At 47.4% G+C, this 23051-nt stretch overlaps 2 protein-coding genes across 2 annotated transcripts in view; one reads left to right on the top strand and one right to left on the bottom strand.

Moving 5' to 3' along the window:
• Positions 1 to 6310, top strand: part of LOC101639308 (gamma-secretase activating protein) — a 95488-nt gene extending 89178 nt beyond the window's left edge. Inside the window, exons 27-31 of the mRNA XM_045288948.1 lie at positions 1826 to 1945; positions 2821 to 2882; positions 4633 to 4734; positions 4886 to 4985; positions 5578 to 6310. Coding sequence (XP_045144883.1) covers positions 1826 to 1945; positions 2821 to 2882; positions 4633 to 4734; positions 4886 to 4985; positions 5578 to 5669 — 476 coding nt within the window. The 3' untranslated portion in view covers positions 5670 to 6310. The remainder of the gene's footprint in view (positions 1 to 1825; positions 1946 to 2820; positions 2883 to 4632; positions 4735 to 4885; positions 4986 to 5577) is intronic.
• Positions 6311 to 9388: 3078 nt separating this feature from the next.
• The window catches only part of CCDC146 (coiled-coil domain containing 146), a 136869-nt gene continuing 123206 nt past the window's right edge, over positions 9389 to 23051 (bottom strand). Inside the window, exons 14-19 of the mRNA XM_004702616.2 lie at positions 22710 to 22934; positions 20042 to 20270; positions 17737 to 17865; positions 17059 to 17196; positions 11767 to 12015; positions 9389 to 9803 (exon numbers count right to left, since the gene is read on the bottom strand). Coding sequence (XP_004702673.1) covers positions 9600 to 9803; positions 11767 to 12015; positions 17059 to 17196; positions 17737 to 17865; positions 20042 to 20270; positions 22710 to 22934 — 1174 coding nt within the window. The 3' untranslated portion in view covers positions 9389 to 9599. The remainder of the gene's footprint in view (positions 9804 to 11766; positions 12016 to 17058; positions 17197 to 17736; positions 17866 to 20041; positions 20271 to 22709; positions 22935 to 23051) is intronic.

Below are 23051 nucleotides of genomic sequence, written 5' to 3'. Positions count from 1 at the left end.
TGACAAAGAACAAATTAAAATATACCAAGAAAGAAAAGCTTGTAGGTAGTTCAAGGATCGCTGGCCTTTAAGAGATGTGTACATAGTTATAAGAGCTGTAAGAGGCTCCAATAAAGTGATTTAAAAAATTAAAGTTAAAAAAAAAAAAGAGCTACAGCCTCTTAGTTCTACCCCATCCTGTAGGGTGCTATGAGGTGGCATCAACTCGATGGCGGTGAGTCTTATTAGTATGTGACGCTCAAATGAGCCAGGACAAAGATTGATGCCCTCCGTGTGTGCTCAGCATTAGTGGACGTTGGGAAAACTTGTGCTAGTATTTTGACCGACCTCTAGTATTTGAGCAGCCCCACGTGAAAGTACTAGGACTCCATTCTGCTCTCTAGAAGGCTCAGTCTCCTGCAGTTCGTCAGCAGCGGAGGGGGAGCCTAGTCCGGGTTCTGCGCGTTCAGAGTCTGGTTTTGCCTCACCATCTCTACACCATAGGCTCTTGTGTTATTTTTACCGCAGGAGTTTTCTCTGTGCTTCAGAAGGATATTTTCCTAGACAGCTATTCTGATGTTCTCCTGGTCTGACATCTTCTCCATTATATGTTAGTTTTATCTTTTGTTACCAAGAGTGTACTTTGCGCTTTAGGTTTGTGAGGATTTGATATGAAATGTTTGATACAGTCCCTACCGCCCTATTGAATTCCTTTAGGTTTGCTGTTTGGCAAAATAATGTTCATGATTTTGTTTCTAGAATTTAGTTCAAGTGGATTCCAAAATCCTTTTGCTAGGGTACATGCCAGGTCAGGCCTATCACATGAGTTTGCATCAGTGGGGACTGGGTACAGAGGTCGCAAACATTTCTTAGTTGTTTTATAAACTAACCTTTGTGTTCCAATTTGTTTCCTCCTTCCGCAAAATGGTCCTTCTCCATCAGCCTGTTAGCCTTCAGTGAAGTTTGAAGCTCTTCTGCTCCTTGTTCCCTTTTTCCATCTTGCTGTAGTGTTGCAAACATAAGCTTTGACATTGACCTGTAACTTGAAATTACCTCCAAATGTGGTGAAGGCTGAGAGAACAAAGAACGAGACTGGCAGTCCCTGAGAGATGGCAAGGAGTCTTTTTAAGGAACTTACACACAAGGCTGGTCCCCGGTGATTGCAGGACTGATACAGTTCTCCGCCACCTCAGTGGGAGGCAGGGATTGACTGTTGTGGCTTTGGTGAACCAAACATGCTGCATGCCAGGACTGGAATGCCAGGGCCAGCCCATCAACAGTTACGGAAGAGTGATTTAGCAAGTCAAAGTGGGCTTTTCCCAAGCGAGGAGGACTGTGTGCCCTTCAACAGAGGTTCTCAACCTGTGGGTCGCGACCCCTTTGGGGGCCAACCGACCCTTTCACAAAATACTAACAGTAGCAAAATGACAGTGATGAAGTAGCAATGAAAATAATTTTATGGTTGGGGGGCATCACCACAACATGAGGACCTGTATTAAAGGGTCGTGGCCTTAGGAAGGTTGAGAACCATTGCTCTTCAAGATACATTGTAAGACACATTTTCGTTCAGCGGGCCTTGTGCTCTTGCTGCCTAGGGTGGGATGCTGGTGAAGGGAATAATATGTTATTGGAAACTTATTATATATACTTAATATGTATTAAAGATACTCATATATTTGTGTTGGTAGTACAAACAAGGAAACTCAGCCCTCATCCTCAAGGAACAGTTAGTTGGCTCTGCGTGCCACGCATCGAGTGGGGTGCTGATTAACTTCCTCTGACCCTCCCTCTTGGAGACTGCAGGTGGCTGACCCACCTGGGCCTCCTCTGGGCCCTCTCATCCTAGGCTTTCACACTCTGCACATGGCGCTTGGGGTCCAGTGCCTGCCTTTGCACAACCTGCTGCATCACATTGATGATGGGGTGTTGCTCCTTACAGAAACAGCGGTCACCAGGCTCATGAAAGGTAAGAGGCTTGACGTTTCCAGAGCACCAGTTCCGACTTGAACACTGCCAGGGCTGGGGTCCCAGATCTACAACCTGTGCAGCACGTGGGGCCTGGCTCCTCTCAGAAGGGCCCAGAACGTGGTCAAATGTACTCTACTGCTATCGTCTTGAAAGTCTGAATTATTTCTGAAAAAGGGGCCCTCGATCCTCCTTTTGCACCGGGCCCGGCGAGTTGCATAGGCAACATTGCCGAGTGCAGTTTATTTCCTGTAAACATCCTCTGTCCCAAGGAGACCAATCTCAAGTGCCTGAGCCCTTCAAGAGGCCTCCCAAAGGCACTTGATCTGTATCAAGCTATTCGGGTGCTTTTGTTCAGGAGGGCATCTGAGACTCAGAGACTCTGCACGCATTTCTCAGGAAAGTACTATCAAAGAAGGAAATGGCTAGTTCCGAGTGATCTATCTGTTCTATTTGAAACTTGAATTTCAAATGCCAAAAGAATGAATGAGAGATGCAGAACTTACTTGACTTGGCACTTCAAGTTAAGGTCTGTGGTGGAAGTAGTCACCCTGACTCCGGTGGTATTTTACAGATGAGTTTTACTGCTGCAGAGTAGAGCATTTACCTGTCCTCAACCTGCCTTTGGGTTGATGTCAGTCAACACAATTGCTTTGGACTGGCAGCATGTTACAAAAGGTGCTCATTAAAAATCCCTGTTTATTCAGAGGGACAAAAACGAAAAGGTTTTCAGTGTGCTGCTCGATTTTATCTTGAGAATGCAAGGTTGCTCTGTGTAGTATGAGAGTGGACCACGGAGGGGCCACTAAGCTAAGGTATTTAAATGGAGATTTGTTTCATTTGACAATCTGTTTCTCTCTCTCTTTAAACGGGCAGATCTGGACAACACAGAGAGAAATGAAAAGCTAAAATTTAGCATCATTGCGCGGCTTCCTCTGGTAATCCTGCATTATATCTTATTTTCTCCCTAAGCTGTAGGGTGGGCCTCCTTTAAATTTTTGTTGTTGTTATTTTTTAAATCATTTTATTAGGGGCTCATACAACTCTTATCACAATCCATACACACATCAGTTGTGTAAAGCACATTTGTACATTCATTGCCCTCATCATTCTCAAAACATTTGCTCCCCACTTAAAGCCTTGGCATCAGGTCCTCATTTTTCCCCTTCCTCCCCGCTCCCCCCTCACTCATGAACCCTTGATAATTTATAAATTATTATTTTGTCATATCTTGCCCTGTCCGATGTCTCCCTTCACCCACTTTTCTGTTGTCCGTCTCCCAGGGAGGAGGTCACATATAGTTCCTTGTAATTGGTTCCCTCTTTCCAACCCATTCTCCCTTTACCCTCCCAGTATCGCCACTCACACCACTGGTCCTGCAGGGATCATCCGCCCTGGATTCCCTGTGTTTCCAGTTCCTATCTGTACCAGTGTACATCCTCTGCTCTAGCCAGACTTGCAAGGTAGAATTGGGATCATGACAGTGGGGTGGAGGGGAGGAGAGATCCTTTAATTTTTTTATTGGAAGAAGAGTGTATACTTCCTTTGGAGCTAAAGTGAACTGAATTGTTTCATTTTCCGTCCTTTCCAAAAACTCTCCTCCATCCCCACCCTGCCGGCTGCGCCCTGCTGGGCTTCCAGCAGGTTTCGCTCTCTGGCTTTGTCCCGTCTTGGCTCAGCCATCTGGGCCATGGGGACGTTTTCTCCTCTTGGGAAACCACACCACTCTTTACAGCTGTGAGTCTGAGGGGAAACAGGTGCTTTTGGCATGTTAACTGATAAGGGATTTAAATACAGGTAAGGTCAGAAGGTTCTGGAGCTGTATTTCCTCCTGCTATGGCTTCCGCCAGAGTAGGAGAACATCCCCAGAGTAAAGGAAGGAGGAGAGACATGAAAGGAAGTGTTCCAAGGGCCTCCTTGTGTTCACCAGGGAGCTTCGCTCTTCGTCAGAAACACTATGAAAATCTGAAATTCCTGGGCCAAGGTCTTCAGAGCCTCTAAGTCTCTGGCCTTCCTGCCTTGAAGAGCTTCAGCCAGCCCTGTCGCTGTTTACATGACCTCCAGCACTTGTCTCTCTCGGGATCCTTCTCAGCCCCCACGAAGGGATGTCTGCTGCCTTTCTGAACCTAACGGGCTTGCTTTGTACCGGCCCCTAGTCCACTGGCTTATGAAGCAAAGGCAAGAAGAGACAACAGCATATTTTTCATGGCTCGAACTCTCTGGGGAGTCTCTCTGAACATTTCATTTGGTTTCCAAATTTGATTTTTTTTTTTTTTGCCTCACAGCCTAAGGGAATTAAAGTTTTCTGGGCAAGGCCCTGGCAGAGAAGTTGATAAAAATATGCCTACTACCTTTATTTCCCTGTCAAAACATCACTGAGGGCTGGCAAGCAGAACCCACTTTTGAAGAGAAGCAGATGAATTCCATTTCAGGGAAGAATTTGTCATTATCAATGTATAAACTGCCTTCCTCCGGGTAGCGCTTGATGGGTTATTTATTCAGAATCCAGAAGCATATTTCATAGAAACATGGCCTTTCTCCAAGGACACATTAACCCTAGAATGCCTGTCTTACATGAAGTAGGTACTTTGGACATAAGGTTTAAATAATTATGAATAGATGTAAGCTAAATGTATTTATCCTCATGTGGGACATATTCTCCTTTGTGTATTTCTCAACCAATAATAGCTTCTGGGTCAGAAGATCAGTCAGCTTTGGGACCACCCTATGAGTTCCAGTATTATTTCCCGGAACCACGTGAAGCGGTTGCTTCAGGACCATAAGAAACAGGTGAGTGTGCAGACAGCACAGCCACAGGAGGGGAGTCCTTCCTTTGGGATCCTGTGTACAAAACGCAACACATGCCGCAATTGTCTACACCCCTTCTTTAAGTGTGCTTGCTCCAGAAGACCAACTCATCCCAGCGTGGTTTCCCTTTCAGCCCCGGGAGTCTGTGATTGACAAGACATCCTTCCGTGTGGAATTTCTGCCTCTGAACTACTTCATTGACATACTGACAGCCATCGAGTCCTCCAATCCAGGTAAGTGGGGCCTCAGCGTTTTCCTGCCCTTCCCTTGGCACACCGGTCACCCCTCATTCCACTCTGCTACTTTGTCCTTCCAAAGTCCCGCGCTCTGTACTTTTAAGTCGGTCCTGATGGATGTCGGCTTTCACTGTTACACAATGTACTAACCCAGAGTAAATTACCAAATCACCTGACTGAGGGTTCCAACGGCTTTAAAGCAGGGGTCCTCACACTTTTTAAACAGGGGCCAGTTCACTGACCCTCAGACCGTTGAAGTGTGCATTCCTATGCACACTGCCTATGCTAAGCAGGACAGGCAGCGGTGGCAAAAACACCCTGCGGGCCGGATAATTGCCCTCTGCGGGCTGCATGTGGACCATAGTTTGAGGACCCCTGCTTTAAAGCCTGTTTGGTTAAGGTAAACACCCTTTCTTGGTGCTGAGGTGTAGTATTTATTACACAACAGCATTGCTGTCTTAGACTAGAGATCATAATGTAGTTTTAACGACATATTGTCCGAACCGTGTTTTGTTAGAATATGAAATGATCATGATGACTGTGTGCCGTGGCTTCATCATAACTCTTCTCCGCCCCCCCCCCCCCCCAGCTCTGTATGCCTGTGAAGGACACGACAATGTGGATGCAAAATTTGTAGAGGAAGCAGCTCTGAAACACACCACGATGCTTTTAGGCTTATAGAAGAGCGGCTGCAGCGAAATCAGCTTCCAGTATTTTCATCTCAATTTCACCGTATTTAAGATGGTTCACAATGCATTCTTGAGCCGTCTGCACTGCAGTTGGGTGATAGTAAACAGAAGTAAAGTGCTGCACCTCACCCGTTTTCAACATCAGGTGAGCAGTCGAAGGTAGAGAAAGGAGAAAACAGTCCAAAGAGGCATAGAGCGGCATAAAGGATGCTCTTCAGAGAAAGATTTCCCCAGCAGCCTCAGAGACCCCCTGGTTCAGCTGTGCTCAGAAATACGCCATGCTTTAAAAATGCATGGGAGGATGCTGAAAAAACAAAAAGCTAGCTGTGCCTCTATCAATAATGCATAATAAGCAGAAAATGTAAATGTTACATAAACACTTTCTTTGGATAGAGGAGACTTCTTAAAACTGGGATGTGGAGTAAATGAAACCCTCTCTCCTGGCAGAATCGTTTGTCCCATGGTGTACATGCAGCCTTGGAAAGACCATCCGTCATGGTGATGATTCAGATGGAAATGTATTTAAAAGTTTAACGTTTTTCTTATATTTATAAAAGTTTGGTTTAGTAATATTTTGTCATTAAAACAACAACAACAAGAAAACAAAATAAACCACTGAAAGTTTGGGCCTGACTCTTCCTGTCCTTTGAACATCGTGCTTGCATTCCAGCCAGGAATCAAGAGGTTCCTGGAATCGTGGGCAGATTCCCCACGATGGCCCCACGACAGCGCATTTCCTGCTTGGTTCGCTCTTCTTCGGTTTCATTCTGACCCATACGTGCAGTCAGCAGCCTGTGGGCAGCCCGCAGTCCCTCGGCTTTTTCTCGTCATGCTGTTTTCCTCAGTGAGCTTTTAATTTTAATGCTTATAAATATTAGCTGGTATAATAATTCAACTTTTCTAAAAACCACCCTGCTTTTTGATTTATCCTCTGCTATAGAATTTTCCCTTTTAGTCAACCACTTCCTAGTCACGGAGGCTCCTGGTGCCAAGTCAGCAAGGCAACGGTGATTCTTTCTAACACTAATTCCCGACATGCTGCTGGCTTAGAAGTAAATGCGTGTGGTCATCCAGAGCCCCCTCTGCCGTTCAGTCAATGAGAACTCATGGGGACCCTATGGGACAGAGGAGAGTGGCCACTTTGGGTCTCCAAGGCTGTCCATCTTGACAGGAACAGACATCCTCCCCTCTCTCCTTGCGGTTAGCAGCCTAACACATTGCCCCCTACACCGCGGGGGGCCTCTTTGTCCTTACTGTAATTGACGTGAATGAGTCCTACACACTTGACTCACGCTCTTTGTTGGGAGGGACGGGTCCCTGGAGAAAGGCCATCCTGCTTGGTAAAGCAGGGGACCCGGAGTTCAGGAGGAAGACCCTCCAGGAGAGGGCCTGGCAGTGGTTACTGTAGAGCAATTGTGAAGGTCTCACATGGCCAGGCCTTGCTTTGCTTTCTTGTTGTCCGTGGAGCTGCTACGAGGTGGGATGGGCTTGCGCGCCCCTGACAGCAGCCATCAGCAGACCAAGTTGATTCCAAATGAAGAAATCCCATCAGCTGATCGCAGACCACGGTCAGAGTAGAGCCGTGTTGCAGTTTTCAGTGACTGGGTCTTTGCAAGTCTAGCACTAGGCCTTTCTTTCCGTGCAGCTGAAATGGCCTTGAACTGCCAACAGCTGAGCAGGTTAGCTGCATGCAAAGGGCACTGCTTAATAATGATGATGCCGCCAAGCAATCAGGTTAGATCCAGGACTCTCAGACGAAGAATGAGATAAAATTTCCCTCCAATCTGGCAGGATGAGAGCCTGGAGTAGATCTTGATTGAGCAAAATAAAGGCATATGATAGATTTGACTCCTAGAGTTGTGGGATACAACGCACTACTGCTTCCGGCATGCCATAAAGATAGCTTCAGAATGATCTTGTTTGGTCAGCTGCAATGTCCGTGGACAACTGGATGAATTACTGCTCAGTCCTGCCCGCCTCACAACTGGTAAGTTTGAGCCCATTCTTCCAACCCACCATGTGTCCCCACACACGAGACGATAGGAAAACAGCATTAGGAAAACATACTTAATGTGAGATTCAACACAAATAGCAATGCGATATAGGTAAGGTGACCAGATTTTAACACTGGTAAAGCGGGACATCATTGATAAAACTCATATCCTGGCGAAATAGCCACATGGCAGGTGAAAACTGTATACCCTAGCTTGTTGTGCATTCTTTCCAAAAATCAGGACTTTTTAAAAAAGCCACAGGACGTGGGAAAAATTGTTAAAAATCGGGACAGTCCCACCAAAAGCGGGACGTCTGGTCACCTTAGAAAAGGGGAACTGTGCCTCATTTTCAACTCTTGCACAGGCAAAGTTATAATACTCCCATTGAGATTCTTGGAAATCTGTTGTCAAAATTTTCGTGAGTTCATTAGCAAAGTATGGATTTTTAAGGGGAGACAAATGAAGGCATTGTTAGAACAGAATGAAAGGAAAGCAGACCCAGAGGGTTTTAGTTAACAGGTTTTATTAGCGTTAACGACCTGCCTAGGTGTTTAGAATGGCAGGAGAGTAAGGGGCAGGGTGAGGGGAGATCGGAAGACAGTAGAGAGAACAGCTGAGAGTAAGAAAGGGGGAGCGAGAGAGAAGAGGAGACAGGGACGGACGTGCGGCACATGAGAAGGTGATGAAAAGTCAGAAAGTAGACACAGTCCACAGAAAGGAACTGGAAACACAGGGAATCCAGGACAGATGAACCCCTCAGGACCAGTGGACAGAGTGGTGATATCGGGAGGGTGGAGGGAAGGTGAGGGAGAAAGGGGGAACAGATGACAAGGTCTACATATAACCTCCTCCCTGGGGGATGGACAGTGGAGAAGTGGGTGACGGAGACGTCGGATGGTGTAAGATATGACAACATAATAATTTATACGTTATCAAGGGTTCAGAGGGGAGGTAGGAGTGGGGAGGGGAAAATGAGCTGATACCAAGGGCTCAAGTAGAAAGCAGGTGTTTTGAGAAGGATGATGGCAACAAATGTACAAACGTGCTTGACACAATGGATGGATGGATGCATTGTGATAAGAGTTGCACGAGCCCCTAATAAAATGATATAAATAAATAAATAAAAGAAATTAAAAAATAAAGTCAGAAAGGAATCCTGTGTTAATAAACTTTGGGGACAGAAATAGTATGCCTAAAAGGAGCCTGTGCTTCTCCACCCCCACCCCCACCCCAGTTGGCTGTGGCACCAGCAGCAGTGCAGCGAGGGGGAGGCTTCTATGAGCCGCTCAACTCGGTGGCTTGGAGGAGGGTTAGCGGTGCTGCCATGGCTGAGAACTGTAGCATTACTGCTGGGCCCTTTAGGCATAATTATTTTTAATGCAAAAGAATTTCTTTTGAAAAAGAATACATTACTTAGAAATGACAAGCTTGACTACTGCTGTTTACATTATTTAGATTGACCAACATTAACTCCCAAGCTTTACTTCTTATTCAATAAACTCAGTGTAATGACTTTGCAGTGCTTGGGATACTTTTCTTATCAAAAGAAGCACTATTTTTCTTTAAAGTGAATATGCTAACCAGTTGCTTGTTTGCTTGAATAAATAAAGACCACTCTGCCAATTTCTGGCTCTCACTGAAAAATTTATTTTCCTTGGATTCTTACAGAGTTAAAAAAAAAAAGTATTTTCATTGGATTTGTATAGCCCCTTGGATTCTTACAGAGTTAAAAAAAAAAAGTATTTTCATTGGATTTGTATAGCCCCTTGCCTATGAAAGGTAACCAATAGAGAGAGGAAAAAAGAGGTGAGCCATGCAGTGATCTGCTGCGGCAGAGGACGTTTGTAGGTCCTCTCCAGAATGAATATGCTCATGTTTTCCCACTGCGGGGGTCAGGGAAGTCTGGTGGAAGGGCTGGACTGGCGCCTTCAAATTTCAATTGGCTGTATCACAGGCTTCCGGATGTGCCTCATGTTAGCGCCAGCCTCACTGGGTTTAAAAGGAGCCAGGGCACCATATGGCTTTGGCAATGGCAGAGTGGCATCGGCTTCTGGGATGTAGGCATTGGGTCGCGGCTCTGCGGTCGTGTAAACACCATTGGGCAGCTGCCGAGTGTCTGCTTCCATGAACTCCTGCAAAGAAGATTTTTCCTTCTCATCTTTTGGAAAATACTGATGAAGTCACTTCATCCTCGGGAACACACACACACACACACACACACACACACACACACACACACTCTCTCTCTCTCTCTCTCTCTCTCTCTCACACTCACGCACCATCTCACTGGTATGGGTTGAGTTCCCTCCAGGCAGACCTCACTTTCCCGAGCTTCCTGAATACTGCACTTTTTACAACCTGTAGGTTTCTGGCAACCCTACATTGAGGGCATTTTCCCAATCTGTCACATTTTGGTACATCTCACAATCTTTCAACCTTTTATAATGCTATTGCACACTTAGCAGACGATAGTGTGGCCATGATTGAGATATGCACTGGGAAAACACAAAAGTCACGTGACTCACTGGTTGGTTCAGAACCAGACCCAGGTTATCTCCAAGGTGTGCCTGTCTCGACTGCATTCTCTTCTCTTTCGTCAAACACTAATAATTCTATGTTTTGGAAACGAGAGCGCGATGTCTTACCTTTGGGCAGTCAGTTGTGAGCAAATGTTCTAAAAGAAGATGCAAGTTGCAAAATAAAACTAGAGGAGAAAGTGGTTGGCCACTTGCTTTGAACCTCAAGGACCTTAAAGTTCTGACTGTGTCTCCGAGAAAAAAGGAATTCTTAAGACACTAACAAGAATTCTAGAGAATGGAGCCAAGTGAATGACAGCAGGAAACCAAGTGTAATCCAAATGTCTTAAAAAGTGTTGTCCCTCATTCCTTCATAGAAGGGTCACGAGGAAGGGACGAGCCAGCCAGCGTGCAGTATAGCACCAATGAAACACACAACATTCCTCTAGTTCTTTAATGCTTCCTCTCCCCACTCCCCACCCCGCCCCACACACACTATCACGACCCCAGTTTTACCTTACAAATTTGGCTAGACCAGAAGATGTACACTGGTACAGATAAGAACTGGAAACACAGGGAATCCAGGACAGATAAATCCCTCAGAACCAATAATGAGAGTAGTGATACCAGGAGGGGAAGGAAAAGGTGGGAGGAGAATGGGGGATCTGATCACAATGATCTACATATAATGCCCTCCCAGAGGGGCAGACAACAGAAAAGTGGGTGAAGGGAGACCACTCAGTGTAAGACATGAAAAAAAAATTATCAAGAGTTCGTGAGGGAGTGACGGGGGGAAAATGAGGAACTGATACCAAGGGCTCAAGTAGAAAAAAAGTTTTGAGAATGATGGACACATATGTACAAATGTGCTTGACACAATGGATGTGTGTATGGATTGTGATAAGAGCTGTAAGAGCCCCCAAGTTGTCAGGTGTTCTTAGTGTGTGTTTGGAAAGCACTGAGGTTCCTTAGGGGACATCTACTGGACAGTGTAAGGGGTGAGTTCTATAGGCCTCAGGAAGTAGTCTCCCTAATGTCTTTCTAGGAATATTGACAGGTCATGGGCAAGACAGCAGAACTGGGTACTTAACTTGGTAATGGAGCTAGTGGCCAGACCTAAGCGTACGCCAACCATCGGAGAAGAAAGGCCGGGCATGGAGGCCTTTGGCACACCCAGGTGCAGCAGGAGGTAGTAACCATCATGCCTGCAGGTCTCGCATCACGCTCTGCAGGCCAGGGTGGATGGCCATAGGAGGGTCAGGAACAGTCTAAGAAGTGCAGAAGGACAGACTGGAAACTCTTCAGCACTGCCATGCCAGTGGGGGCCAAAGCTATGCCACAGGCACGGTGGGGTGGGGCTTGGTGTGTGACAAGCATCCTCCAGGCAATCCTGCATCACTTTGACTGATATACTTTACTATGTCTACACACCGTCTTAAAAACAACAACACATGTTCGTCTCGTGACTATTGGGACTCTATGTCATGGCATGGAATATTTCTATCCTGGGATGACTGACAGCCTGGCAACAGCTCTTCCTGACACAGCTGACAAATACAGCACAGGAGTTAAAACTTACATGAGACTTCTCAGCGATGGCCAGGGCATGCATTTCTTCGTCTCGAAGTACCTTCAACCACTCTCTCTCGATCTCTTTGTTGAGTGGAAGACCCATTTCTATCCTGGAACGGCAAGAGTAGATGAAGTCTTCTTTTTCCCTTAGTTCCTTTTGGAGTTCGATGGCCAGAGCTTGTTTCATGGATAGCTCAGCAACAAGAGCCATGAGTTTTTCAGTAGCGTCTTTGATCTTCCTCTGGTAGCCATTCATCTAAAAATAAAGAGCCCAAGGCTTACTCTATAAAACCATTCCTTAAAGACTTGCAGAAGATGTCAGGCTGCTGGCTGGGATGCGAGTAGGCATTCTTGCCTGAAGGGAGGAGGGGTGAAGTAGGAATTCACAGAAAATAAGAATGAAGGAAACTTCAGAGATTAAGCCCAAGACTCTGGCTTTGTAAATAAGGGCAAGGAGAAAAAGGAACAGGGCCCATTTATCAAGTTTACCAGATTTTAAAGTGGATAGCACTGAGGGATGCAATAGTTTAGAGTCTCCAGGAGGAAAGTGAAGAGAGGGTTCTTGCTGTTTAGGTTTTGGTCTAATTTTGCCACAGGATTAGTTCATCACATATCCAGGCATAATGCAGGGAATGACTTCATGTGGCTTGTTTAGCCAGAGCCATTGGTATGTTACTCCCATGGGCTTAGAAGGTGGGGGAAGAGACTGAATGGGTTACAATGCAGCTGTCAGTTATTGTTATAACAGTGTTCACTGTGGGCACCATCCTGCTGGGTATAAAAACGAGCCATCTCAGAAGCAGAGAAGGGATCTCACTACCTGTGTATTTGGACCCCGAGATCCCTGTGGATTGAACCTCCTTGATCCAGAAAACAGCTTTGACACTGGAGGAGCAGAGGAGGGGCAACACGAGCAGAACCAGGAGCCAGAACACGAGGTTGAGCAGTCAAGCTGAGTGCTTTTGGACAGGAGACTGGCTTGCGGCATGGGGCGCCTCTGGGCCCTTAACTGCGGGAGGTAGGTAGACTGACTGATGAGCTGGAGTTGAGAGCTTTCAGGGTGAGGCCTGCAGCAAGTGACATGACCATTGAGCATTTCTAAGCAGCCTGGAAAAAACTTCACATTGCTCACATGGGACAAAGGCCAGAGAGAAGGAAGTGTGTGGACTGAACAATGGCCCCTTGGAAGGTCTCACCTAATGGTAACCTGTGTACTTCCCTATGACGCCCCACAATTGGGAGCATCTTCTGTGAGTTGTGGGTGGCTATTGCCTCGGAGTAGTTAACCCAGCAGAGAAGAGTAAAGCGTGTTGTGGGAGGCAGAGCACAGGGGAAAATAATTGGCTAGAAAAGACTATGTTCAAACTTTACTTTTTGCTTATGTAAGAAAATTGGCAGGGGTTCAGCATCTGAAATGATTTTTTAAATGGAAACTATGACTTTAAATGTGTTAGCATCTTAATTCCTTGGATGCATCATTGTTAGTTCGCCAGCGAGCATTAGCTGAGCTAGGAAAAACATGGCCAAACATTTGGAACAAGCTGCTCCTGGTGTTACTTTGTCTTGTTCCAGTGATTCATTTTGACTGGGCAGGAAGGCGGAAATGAAGAGGAAGAGGCTTCTATGAACCTATGAAATGAAGAGGAAGAGGCCTTTATGCACCTTTGCCGTATGCACCTCACAGTCTGGTGGAGCGAGACTGATCAAAAAGCACACTAACGTCCCCACACCCCAGGCTGTGGGCTCCCAAGAGTAGCAGCAGTTCATTTCCTCTGTGTCTAGCACGTACTGGGCCCTACGAAACGGCTTGCTGGGGAGAAAGGAGGAAGCAGTAAGTCCTACTCCAGAAACAATGTTGGCACACTAACTAAATGAGGAGTTGTAAACTGCAGGTGTTTCTCGCCGTTTTTGTGTTGTTTTGTTTCTGCTTTTACATGTCCTTCTAATTACTTCCACTAATAGACACTGCCTGGTCACATGGCAGTTGTGCAGCTGAAGGAGGAGATATTTTATTCCATAAAACAAAGGCTAAGACGTAGTGAGGTTCATGAGCGTTGCAGGCATCCAGTGTTTCTTTGAAGACTCCTTGGGTGACTCAAAGGTTCTTTGCTCGGCTACCAACTATAAGGTTTGGGAAGAGATGGAAGGCAGTTCTCTTCTGAGAAACATGGGATTGCCAAGCATTGGCTGTCTGGAGAACTACTGGTTTATCTCACATTGAGAGAGTTCAGAAACAGGACACACAGTGGAAAAAAGGTTTTAGAAAGCAGAAAAGAAGTAGAGTTGGAACTGATGATTCCTCTCAGCTTGCGAGGGGCCTCGATGGCGCAGTGGTTCTAGCACTCGATGGATAGCCCAGGATCAGGACTTCAAACCCCAGCTGTTCTAGAGAGAAAGCTGTGGCCCTTTGTCTCTGTTGCCATCTATAGCCTTGGATACCCGTTGGTGCAGTTCTACTGGCCTTACACGATTGCTCTGAGTCAGAATAGATTAGATTTCACAGCACAGACTTTTAGTGTGGCTGAAGGCCACTGAGGGGTGGCCTCCCCCTCACCAACATGCCCTTGTCCCCTCCTTTCTCTTCACATTTCACTGCTGACTTATGAGTTGGGCTATTTGGGTATAGGCTGTCATCTGTCGGCGCTTACTCTCCATGTGGTCAAGGACAAGTTGCTCTGTCATCTTCCCCGTGGGCTGGAGGGCATTTGGAACATAAAAACCAAGCCAGCTGTTGTGGGGTCCACTCTGACTCAAGGCAGCCCCATGCGTCAGAGTGGGACTGAGCCCCACAGGGCTTCCCGGGGCTGACATTTCTGGAAGCAGATCTTTCTTTCAAGGCATTTTTGAGTGGACTTGAACCTCTAACCTGCCCAATAGTAGCCAAGCAGGTTCACTGTACCATCCAGGGGATCTACTAGGAACACAGGCGGCACCAAACAATTTAAATGAAGCATCTGTTGAATGAGAGAATTAAGGGATTCATAAGTTTATGTGACTCACCAATCTTTAGAACCAGGGTGAATTGGGAGATGAAAACGAGCTACTAGAAATTATACCTGGATTTAAGGCACCTTTCTAAGATAGCGCACACAGGTTGTAGCTGTACAAATGATTTTATAACTCCTCTCACTCAAGACCCAGTGCCGTCGTGTTGTGTGTGACTCCTAATGAACTGCCCCTGTGAGTTTCTGAGACTCAGTCTTTACAGGAGTAGAAAGCCTCATCTGTTGGTGGTTCTGAACTGCTGACTTTGAAGCTAGCAGCTGAACTCATTACCCACCACACCACCGAGGCTACACTGAGTTCGTTTTTATGAAGCGTGCTTGAATATTGAGGGAAACGACTACCATTTTCAGCTTCTTCAGCGATCAGTCATGACGGTAAGTTTTGTCAATTAGTCGCTGCTCAGAACTGATTTTTCCTCCCCAACGTAAGAAAAGGCTGCTATTACTCTGGGTGGTGCTGACATGGCCTCTTTTCTGTCGACGTGGGTACCTGCTGCCGGAGCCCTAAGCTAGCTAGGAAGAGATGAGAGGCTTGTGGAAACATGCTCCCGAGCTGGGCACCCACAGGAGATGAGCCCTTAGGTGCGAGGCGATAACACTTGGAACAACTGTAGCCAAACCACCCATTTCACAGATGAGGAAAAGAAACGTGAAGATTGCTTCTGTGTCCTTCCCAAGGTGACCTGCTCTCTAGGACTGGTGAAGCACAGATCTGAGATCTGAATGTCTCCCTAGCGCTGCCCACGAGGGGGAGGTTGCCGTTTTAAATGTTTGAAACAGAAACGCGCGGTATGGAGCACTGCAGGCAGGCAAAGGGAAGGCGAGCGAGCGCACAAGCTAGCACGCGGCCAGCCATGCGGCCTCCCTGCCACACAGCCAGTCCTAGCATTTGCAGTGCTTTAGCCCTGGGGCTGCCTGCAGAAGGAGACTGCCATCCACTGACGAGCAAACCCTCCACGAAAAATGGTTCCGCCCTCAAAGGAGCCTACACCAACAAAACTCACGGCCCTGGAGCCCGTGCCCGCTCCGAGCGTCCCTCCAGGGGACCGGGTGGAACTAACTGCTTGAAAGTTTCCACGACTGGAACTCTTCATGGGAGTAGAAAGTCCTGTCTTTCTCCTGTGGAGTGGCTCATGGTTTTGAACGACTGACCTTAGCAGCCCAACTGGTACACCACTATGCCACCAGGGCTCTGCCCCCTGAAGAAAGGGGGAATTCATTCTGTAAAAGGAAGGAAGACCGCATTTAAAGAAACACTGGATGTGCTAATTCAGGCAAAGTTCCCGAGCGTCCATGCGCCGCAGACCTTAATTTTGAGGTAAAGCTGTGGATGGCTGGGCTGGCCAGCGTCTAGTAGTGGAAGGAGTCCAAGGGGATGTGTAAAAGCCAAGTAAAAACGGCGAGGAAGGTCTACAATTTACAATTCCTCATTCATTTAGTGTGCCAGGGCTGTTTCCAGAACAGAACAGGTTGCTTCCTTATTTCTTCCACATTTTTCTAAAGTGGTGGGCCTGTTGGACACCCGGCTAGCGAAGGTGGCAGAAATAGTAGCTGCCCTGAGGAGTTCCCATAGGGTGTGTGTGTGTGTGTGTGTGTCCCTGTGTGAGTCTTACAGGGCAGTACAATGGGCCTCTCCCTCCTCCATTTCGGCCCTCGTGCCCACCAGGTGTGTGGTGACAACTGGATGGGGACACCTGTGCCGTGGCAGCACGCTGCTTCTCGGAGGGCTCCGAACCGCCATGTGCTCGGTGCCTCAGTACCATCCTGCGGGCGACCCCTTTCAGTGCAGCTGCTGGGAGCCCTGCCACCCACACTCCGGAGCTTTGAGTCTGATGTCTCAGGATCCGAAACGCAACACCTTAGGGAGCTCGATGGTCCTGGACTGTCCTTGCAAGGAAGCCCCTGGGGCAGCTCCAGCTCACGGGCCGGAGGACTGAGTCTCTCTGGAAGGATCCACTTCCACCTCTGGGTCAGGCCGAGTTCTGGAGCAGGTCGTTCCCGGGCAGACCACTGTGTTAAGTGAGGTGGTATCATGTCTCCCACTCACACAGGCAACAAATACGTGTAGATGTCCTGTTAAGTGAAACCTGTAGATGATCATTCAAACACTTGGATTTTGCCCTTTTAGGAAACGAGATGGAGAGTTATTTTGGACAGATCGCTAAGACTCGTCTTCGCATTGTTTTACGTTTCCTTCGTCTTAGGCCTCAGTTTCAGGGGCTGCTCTCTCAGGAATAGAGCGGGAAGGGTCGCAGGGCGGGGGGCAAAAGCAAGAGGGTGGGTGTTGGGCTGACCTTCTTGGCCAAGAGCAGCGTGTCCTGCTTGCAGGCATGAGTTTTGCTGCAGAGCCTGTCCGTGAGCCGGGAGACCTGCTCGTAGATGAAGTCCTTCTCCAGTAACTTCTCCTCCTTCTGGGCCAGCTGCATTTCCAGCTGCGGGTGAAACAATTCCAACAGAAGAAAACAAAGCCATGCCTCTCAAATTCTCCTTTCCTCATGAAGACACGAGCCCTCCTGTCCCTTGCTTAATGGAAGCACATTCATTTTTCAGTTCCCAAATACATCTGGAAGGCTCCGTCGAGATGTCCCCCGGCCTGAGCCCCCCTCTAGCTCCTCTGGGAGTTCTTCCTGTGGCAAAATGTGAGCCTCTTGACTCTATCAGGATTGCTTGTTGCCATTCATCTGATAACCTTGCTATCAGGAAGACACATTTACCCACTCAAAATGCTAACAGTTCTCTTTAGGCAGCCACAGGTGTCTCTGGCCCTTTGGAACAACCAGGTGTTCGTTGGGCAAGAGTCTACGTTAAGCTTCGAGTCTGTTACTAAATCAAGGAAAGGGATCTATCTCTTGGTGTCTGTGCTCATGAAGGACAGGACAGTCTGTAAAACACGAGGCAGTGCGACAGGTCTTGGGAAGCGTGTGAAGAAGGGGCCGGCAGAGGCTATCTGAAGGGTAAGAAGGAACATTTACCTCATCCAATTTGGTGATCATTTGGTCTTCGGTTAGATCTTTCCCTGGAAGGAAGCGGGTTCTGTTCTCACCTTCAGGATTTATAAACTGCTTTTCCAAGTCTCTTATTTTGTCCGTACACTGTGAAAACTATGAAGCCAGGAAAGAAACATTAAGATTAACGAGCTAGCTTAGCAAGCCTTAAGATCACACACAGCAACCATGATACATACAATTTTCCTCTAGTTCCTAAATGCTTCCTCCCCCCACCTCCTACTATCATGATCCCAATTCTACCTTACAAATCCAGCTAGATCGGAGCATGTACATGGGTCCAGATAAGAGCTCGAAACACAGGGAATCCAAGACAGAAAAGTGGGTGAAGGGAGACATCGGACAGTGTAAGATATGACAAAATAATAATTTATAAATTATCAAGGGTTCATGAGGGAGCGGGCAGCGGGGAGGGAGGGGAAAATAAGAGCTGATATCAAGGGCTCAAGTAGAAAGCAAATGTTTTGAGAATGATGGTGGCAACAAATGTACAAATGTGCTTGACACAATGGATGTGTATGCATGGATTGTGAGAAGAGTTGTATAAGCCCCCAATAAAAATTTTTTTTTAAAAGAAAGAAAACAAAACCCAGGTATAATTTTTAAAAAATCACACACAGCTTAAGATCTCTCAGAAAACAAAACCCAGGTATAATTTTTAAAAAATCACACACAGCTTCAGAGTCTCTCAGTAAGATCAGTGCAGGCATGGGGTGGGGCTGGGGAGAGGGGGGAAACTGTTAATACCCAGCAGCTGGGACTAGGGGTTAGGAAGCACGTCTGCACATTTATGGAAGCGTGGGAGATGATGCCCTAGCTGTCTTTGAAGGTAGGGGAGGTCTCTGAGTTATCAAAGCAAACACTTCTTCCCAGCCAGTCCTTTGATGTTATCCCACGTGATGTTATGTGATGTTGTCTGATTGTGAACTCAAAGGGACATGGCCTTGATCTCTGTAACAACCTCCAAAGAAGAGAGGAGCATCATGCTGGGCAGTTGTCTCTTGGGCAAGACTGTTCAAAGCTCCATTTAAGAGTCCTTTGTTTGCAATAAGCTTAATAGCATCCCAAAGAGGAAGAACGGTGTTCTTCATCACCAGGTCAGCACAACGTCAGGTTGTGAGAAATAACCAGAGTTACTGGCATATGTATACATGTTTTGCTAACCCCCAGTACAGTATCTTATGTAGCAACTGTATTTGTTGAATTGATGAGACTTGGAAGTGGAAGAGATAGGACCACTCCCAGTGGGAATGGTAGCCAATGTCGTGCTTGTTTCCAGAGAGAGATGTGGGACATCATGAAGACAAGAGTAATTGTTTTCAGCGTTTCTAATGAGGACTGGTGTCATATCAGGCCAGTCACTGATTTTCTCTAAGCCTTGGTGCCTTCAGCTGTCAATTAGGAAGAAAAGGCCCACGGGTGAGGCCACTGAGTACAGGAGTGACACACATCGAGGTTTTTAGCTTCGTGTCCAGGTCGAGTTTAAGATTTTTAGTTTAGGGTCACCCTCTCTATGAGAAAATGTGTTGAAGTGTTGACACACTAATACGAATTTAATATTTTTCTGTTCTCTGCTCACTATACTCATAATAAATATGGAGTTAAAGTATATATAGACACACCTGTGTGTATGAAAATATTTGCTCTATTGTTAACATGTATTTTTTTCTTAATTAGGAAATGAAATGAGTAAAAATATGATGTTTACTTATCAAAGTGGTAGCTTGACTGATTTTACTTTTCCCATGGACTGGTGAGGAAAAACTACTGAAATTTTCTACACAAAATAATGCTCTTATATCCTAAAATAGGCCATGTGACTTCCAAGATCTCTAAAGTGGAGCTGCTATTACAGGCACCAGGAGAATATGACTCACGACAGTCCTTGGATTAGACTCTTGGAAAAACATTCCAAATAACTTCTTGGGGGAAAAAGCAAACCTTAAGAGATTTCAGAGAATGATGCAAAAAGGGGAAGATTTGGGGAAGAAAACAACAATACAACAGTCCTGCCTCTATGACAAACAACAGGATGTGACAGGAACCCGGAGCTACAGGGCAGCGTACAAAATGCCCGAAGCTCCACACGGCACATCCTGTCCTTTCAGAGCAACTTCGTTAGTGCCAAGTCGGCAAATAATTAAGATGCGCGAAGTCCGCTGGGAAACCGTGGTTCTCAAGCTTAGGCTTCGCTGTGGCGGTACCGAGAGTGCATCGCTCACAGACTAAGAAGGAACCGTCCCAGGGAGTGTCTGCCAAACACTGCTCCCACCTGAATCTGGAGCACTGCGAGGTCGGCGTCCAGGGACCGCTTGGCCGGCAGTAACTTCTCGGTCACGTGGATCTGTCTTTGCTTCTCTGCGATCTTCAGTTTCAGGAATCGGATCTTTTCTTCCAGGACGTGTATTTCAATTTCTCCATTTAGTTTCATCTTCTCTTGGATATTTATCTTTTCATAGAAAATGCACACTTCTTCTTCCCGCTCTATCAGCTGAACACCGCTGAGGGCAAAGTGACAGGGAGAGGTTGGGGGGTGCTGAGGTCTCTGGCTGTCTAGTCTCTGGGCTGTGGGACCCCAGCTAGTCACGGAGGGTGTCTAGTGAAGCTGCGGAACTTGGGCTTTTTCTGGGGATGGGCAAGGAGGCTTGTTTGGGATCTCGGCTCTGTAGGGAGCTGCCGGTGACCAGATCACTTAAGTCTCAAAAGGTTTTCCTGGCGTGGGAAAGAACGCCACGCCCCAAGCATGAGCACAGGGTGCCCGTGTCTGGGTTTCTGCAGACCCTTTACTTGGGTCAGACTTGCCAGCCGAGGCAGTAAGTAACCAAGCCAGAGACCCCGGGGCAGTGGGCCAGGGAACGTGGGGCTGCAGCTCTTCTGCTCTATAGTACTGGCTGGCCCTGTGGGTTTTGTAACAGTCGCATGTTTCTGGTGCCAATTTCCTCAGAAACAGGCAATACTGTCCTTTGCAACCATGCCAGGGGTAGGCCTCTGGGAGAAGAGGGCCTGAGGTGGAATCAAAATAAGATTTAGATTCGAAGTCCAGCAGCGCTGGCTGCCACCATGGCTCGTGTCTATACCTCCGACCAGGGCCTGTTTGCACCCTGCCAGAAGCCCCCGAGAAATCACGCCCCGGTCCGCTGACAGGGCGCCACTCTGCAGACGACCCAGGCCTCCCCCACTGGGCATCTACTCTCCTAGCGTTGCCACCACTGCAGGCTGTTTCTCACCGCCCTTGGTTTGTGTGTTGTTACCTTCCTTTTCACGGGCTCTTTTCCTGATCAAACCCGTCCTGACAATGGACACCAGGGGCAACAGTATATCCTTCCCGGTATTCTCAGCATCTAGCACTCCCATGCCCTGACACACTCGCACACAGGCTGCTGGGAAATTTGACACCAGACATTAAAATGGGGGGCTCCCTACAACCAAATTTCCCAAAACACAAGCAGCCAGAGGAAGCGGCTCCAAGAGTCATAGGTTTACTGCAGCTGGGAAGCACGGCTGCTGCCCCCAGGCTTATCTCCTGGCGAGAAAATGGACCAGGCGAGCGCCTTCGTCCCCGGAGCCCAGAGCTACCACAACAATGGACAGGAGATGTGGCAGTTACATCATCTGTCAATTTGGGAAGGGGTGGAGGCTAGCTAGCCTGTCCACCAGATCGCAGCCTGATGACCTCATTTGGAGGCACAAAGGAGATCAATGGATCCCTGGAGGGCAGACCCAGACCCTCTGCTTCCTCTTCCTGCTGACAAGCCACCTGGAGCTGTGCTGATGCAGCCAGAGCCCTCGGACTGGCAGAGCCACGTGGAGACCCATGCCAGCACTGAGATGCTTCCACCACCACTGGATCCACAAGACTTTCCACCCACTGGCCTGTGATCTTCCTGCATTCTGCATCATTGCATAGCTGAGTGAATCTAAAGAGGGATTTATGGACTAGTATCGACATATGGACTAATATTGAACTTATGGCTTGACCTGGACTGGACTGGGATGTTTCCTTAATGTACAATTACTCTTTGATATAAAGCTCGTTCTTAAACACATATGAGTGTCTATGAATTTGTTTCTCTAGCCCACCTGGACTAACACATAAGATTCAGAGAATTGCTTATAGTTATAGAGCCATGGTGGTATAATGGTTATGCATTGGGCTGCAATCCCCATGGTTGGCAGTTCGAAACCACCAGCAGCTCCAAAGGAGACAGACTGGGCTTTCTACTCCGCAAACAATCTTAGAAACCCACAGGGGATTGCTGTGAGTCAGCCTGGACTTGATGACTTTGAATTGTAATGAAGGAACTAGAAGGTACCAGAAACATCCTGAAAAAGTCTCTGCTTTTCACGTGAGGGACTTCTCTCACCATTCTCTGGCCTCGCCCTCTTAGACAACAGTAATGCACCGCCATCGCCATCGAGTCAGTGCCGGTGCACAGTGACCCTGCTGTGGGGGTCTGAGACTGTAACTGTTTTTAGTAGAAAGCCCAGTCTTTCTCCCAGGGTGCTGCTGGTGGTTTCAAACTGCTGACCTTGCTGATTGCAGCCCAATGTGAAACCACCATGCCACCACCCTCTTAAACCAAATACCAATCTAGCTGCCCTTAAGTCGATCCCAGCTCACAGAGACCCTAGAGCAGTAGCGGTTCTCAACCTGTGGGTCGCGACCACTTTGGGGGGGTATCAAACAACCCTTTCACAGGGGTCACCTGATTCATAACAGTAAAATTACAGCGATGAAGTAGCAATGAAAATAATTTTGTGGTTGGGGTCACCACCACACGAGGACCTGTATGAAAGGGTCGTGGCCTGAGGGGCAGAGTAGAACTGCCCCACTGGGCTTCCACGGCTGTCATCTTCACAGCCGCAGACTGCCACATCGTCCGCCCCCCGTGGAGCCGCTAGCTTTCAACTGGTCCGCCCCCTAGGCCCCTGGTCTTTACCATTCATTTCGACGCTGGACGGCCTTTTCATATTTTTTGCGAAGCTGCACCATCTCCTCTTCGATCACTGTGATCATGTTGGAAAGCCTATCAATATTGTTTAACTGGACATCCTTCTTCTCTCTCATTTCCTGGAGTTTTGCAACAAGTTTGCACACGTCGTTTTGCATGCTCTCCCGGATGGTGACATTGTTGGCATGCTTCAGCATGCTATTTTGTAGCTTCCTTAAAAAAAGATGGGGATAAACTATCAAGGGCTCATGTGGGAGGGGGGAGCGGGGAGGGAGGGGAAAAATGAGGACCTAATGTCGGGGGTTTAAATGGAGAGAAAATGTTTTGAGA

Source organism: Echinops telfairi, unplaced genomic scaffold (genome assembly GCF_000313985.2).
Source record: "Echinops telfairi isolate 266 unplaced genomic scaffold, ASM31398v2 ScPeMD7_23;HRSCAF=83, whole genome shotgun sequence".
NCBI classification, from domain to species: Eukaryota; Metazoa; Chordata; class Mammalia; order Afrosoricida; family Tenrecidae; genus Echinops; species Echinops telfairi.
The sequence above is the reverse complement of the archived record's forward strand: the minus strand, read 5'-3'. Positions and strand labels throughout refer to the sequence as shown.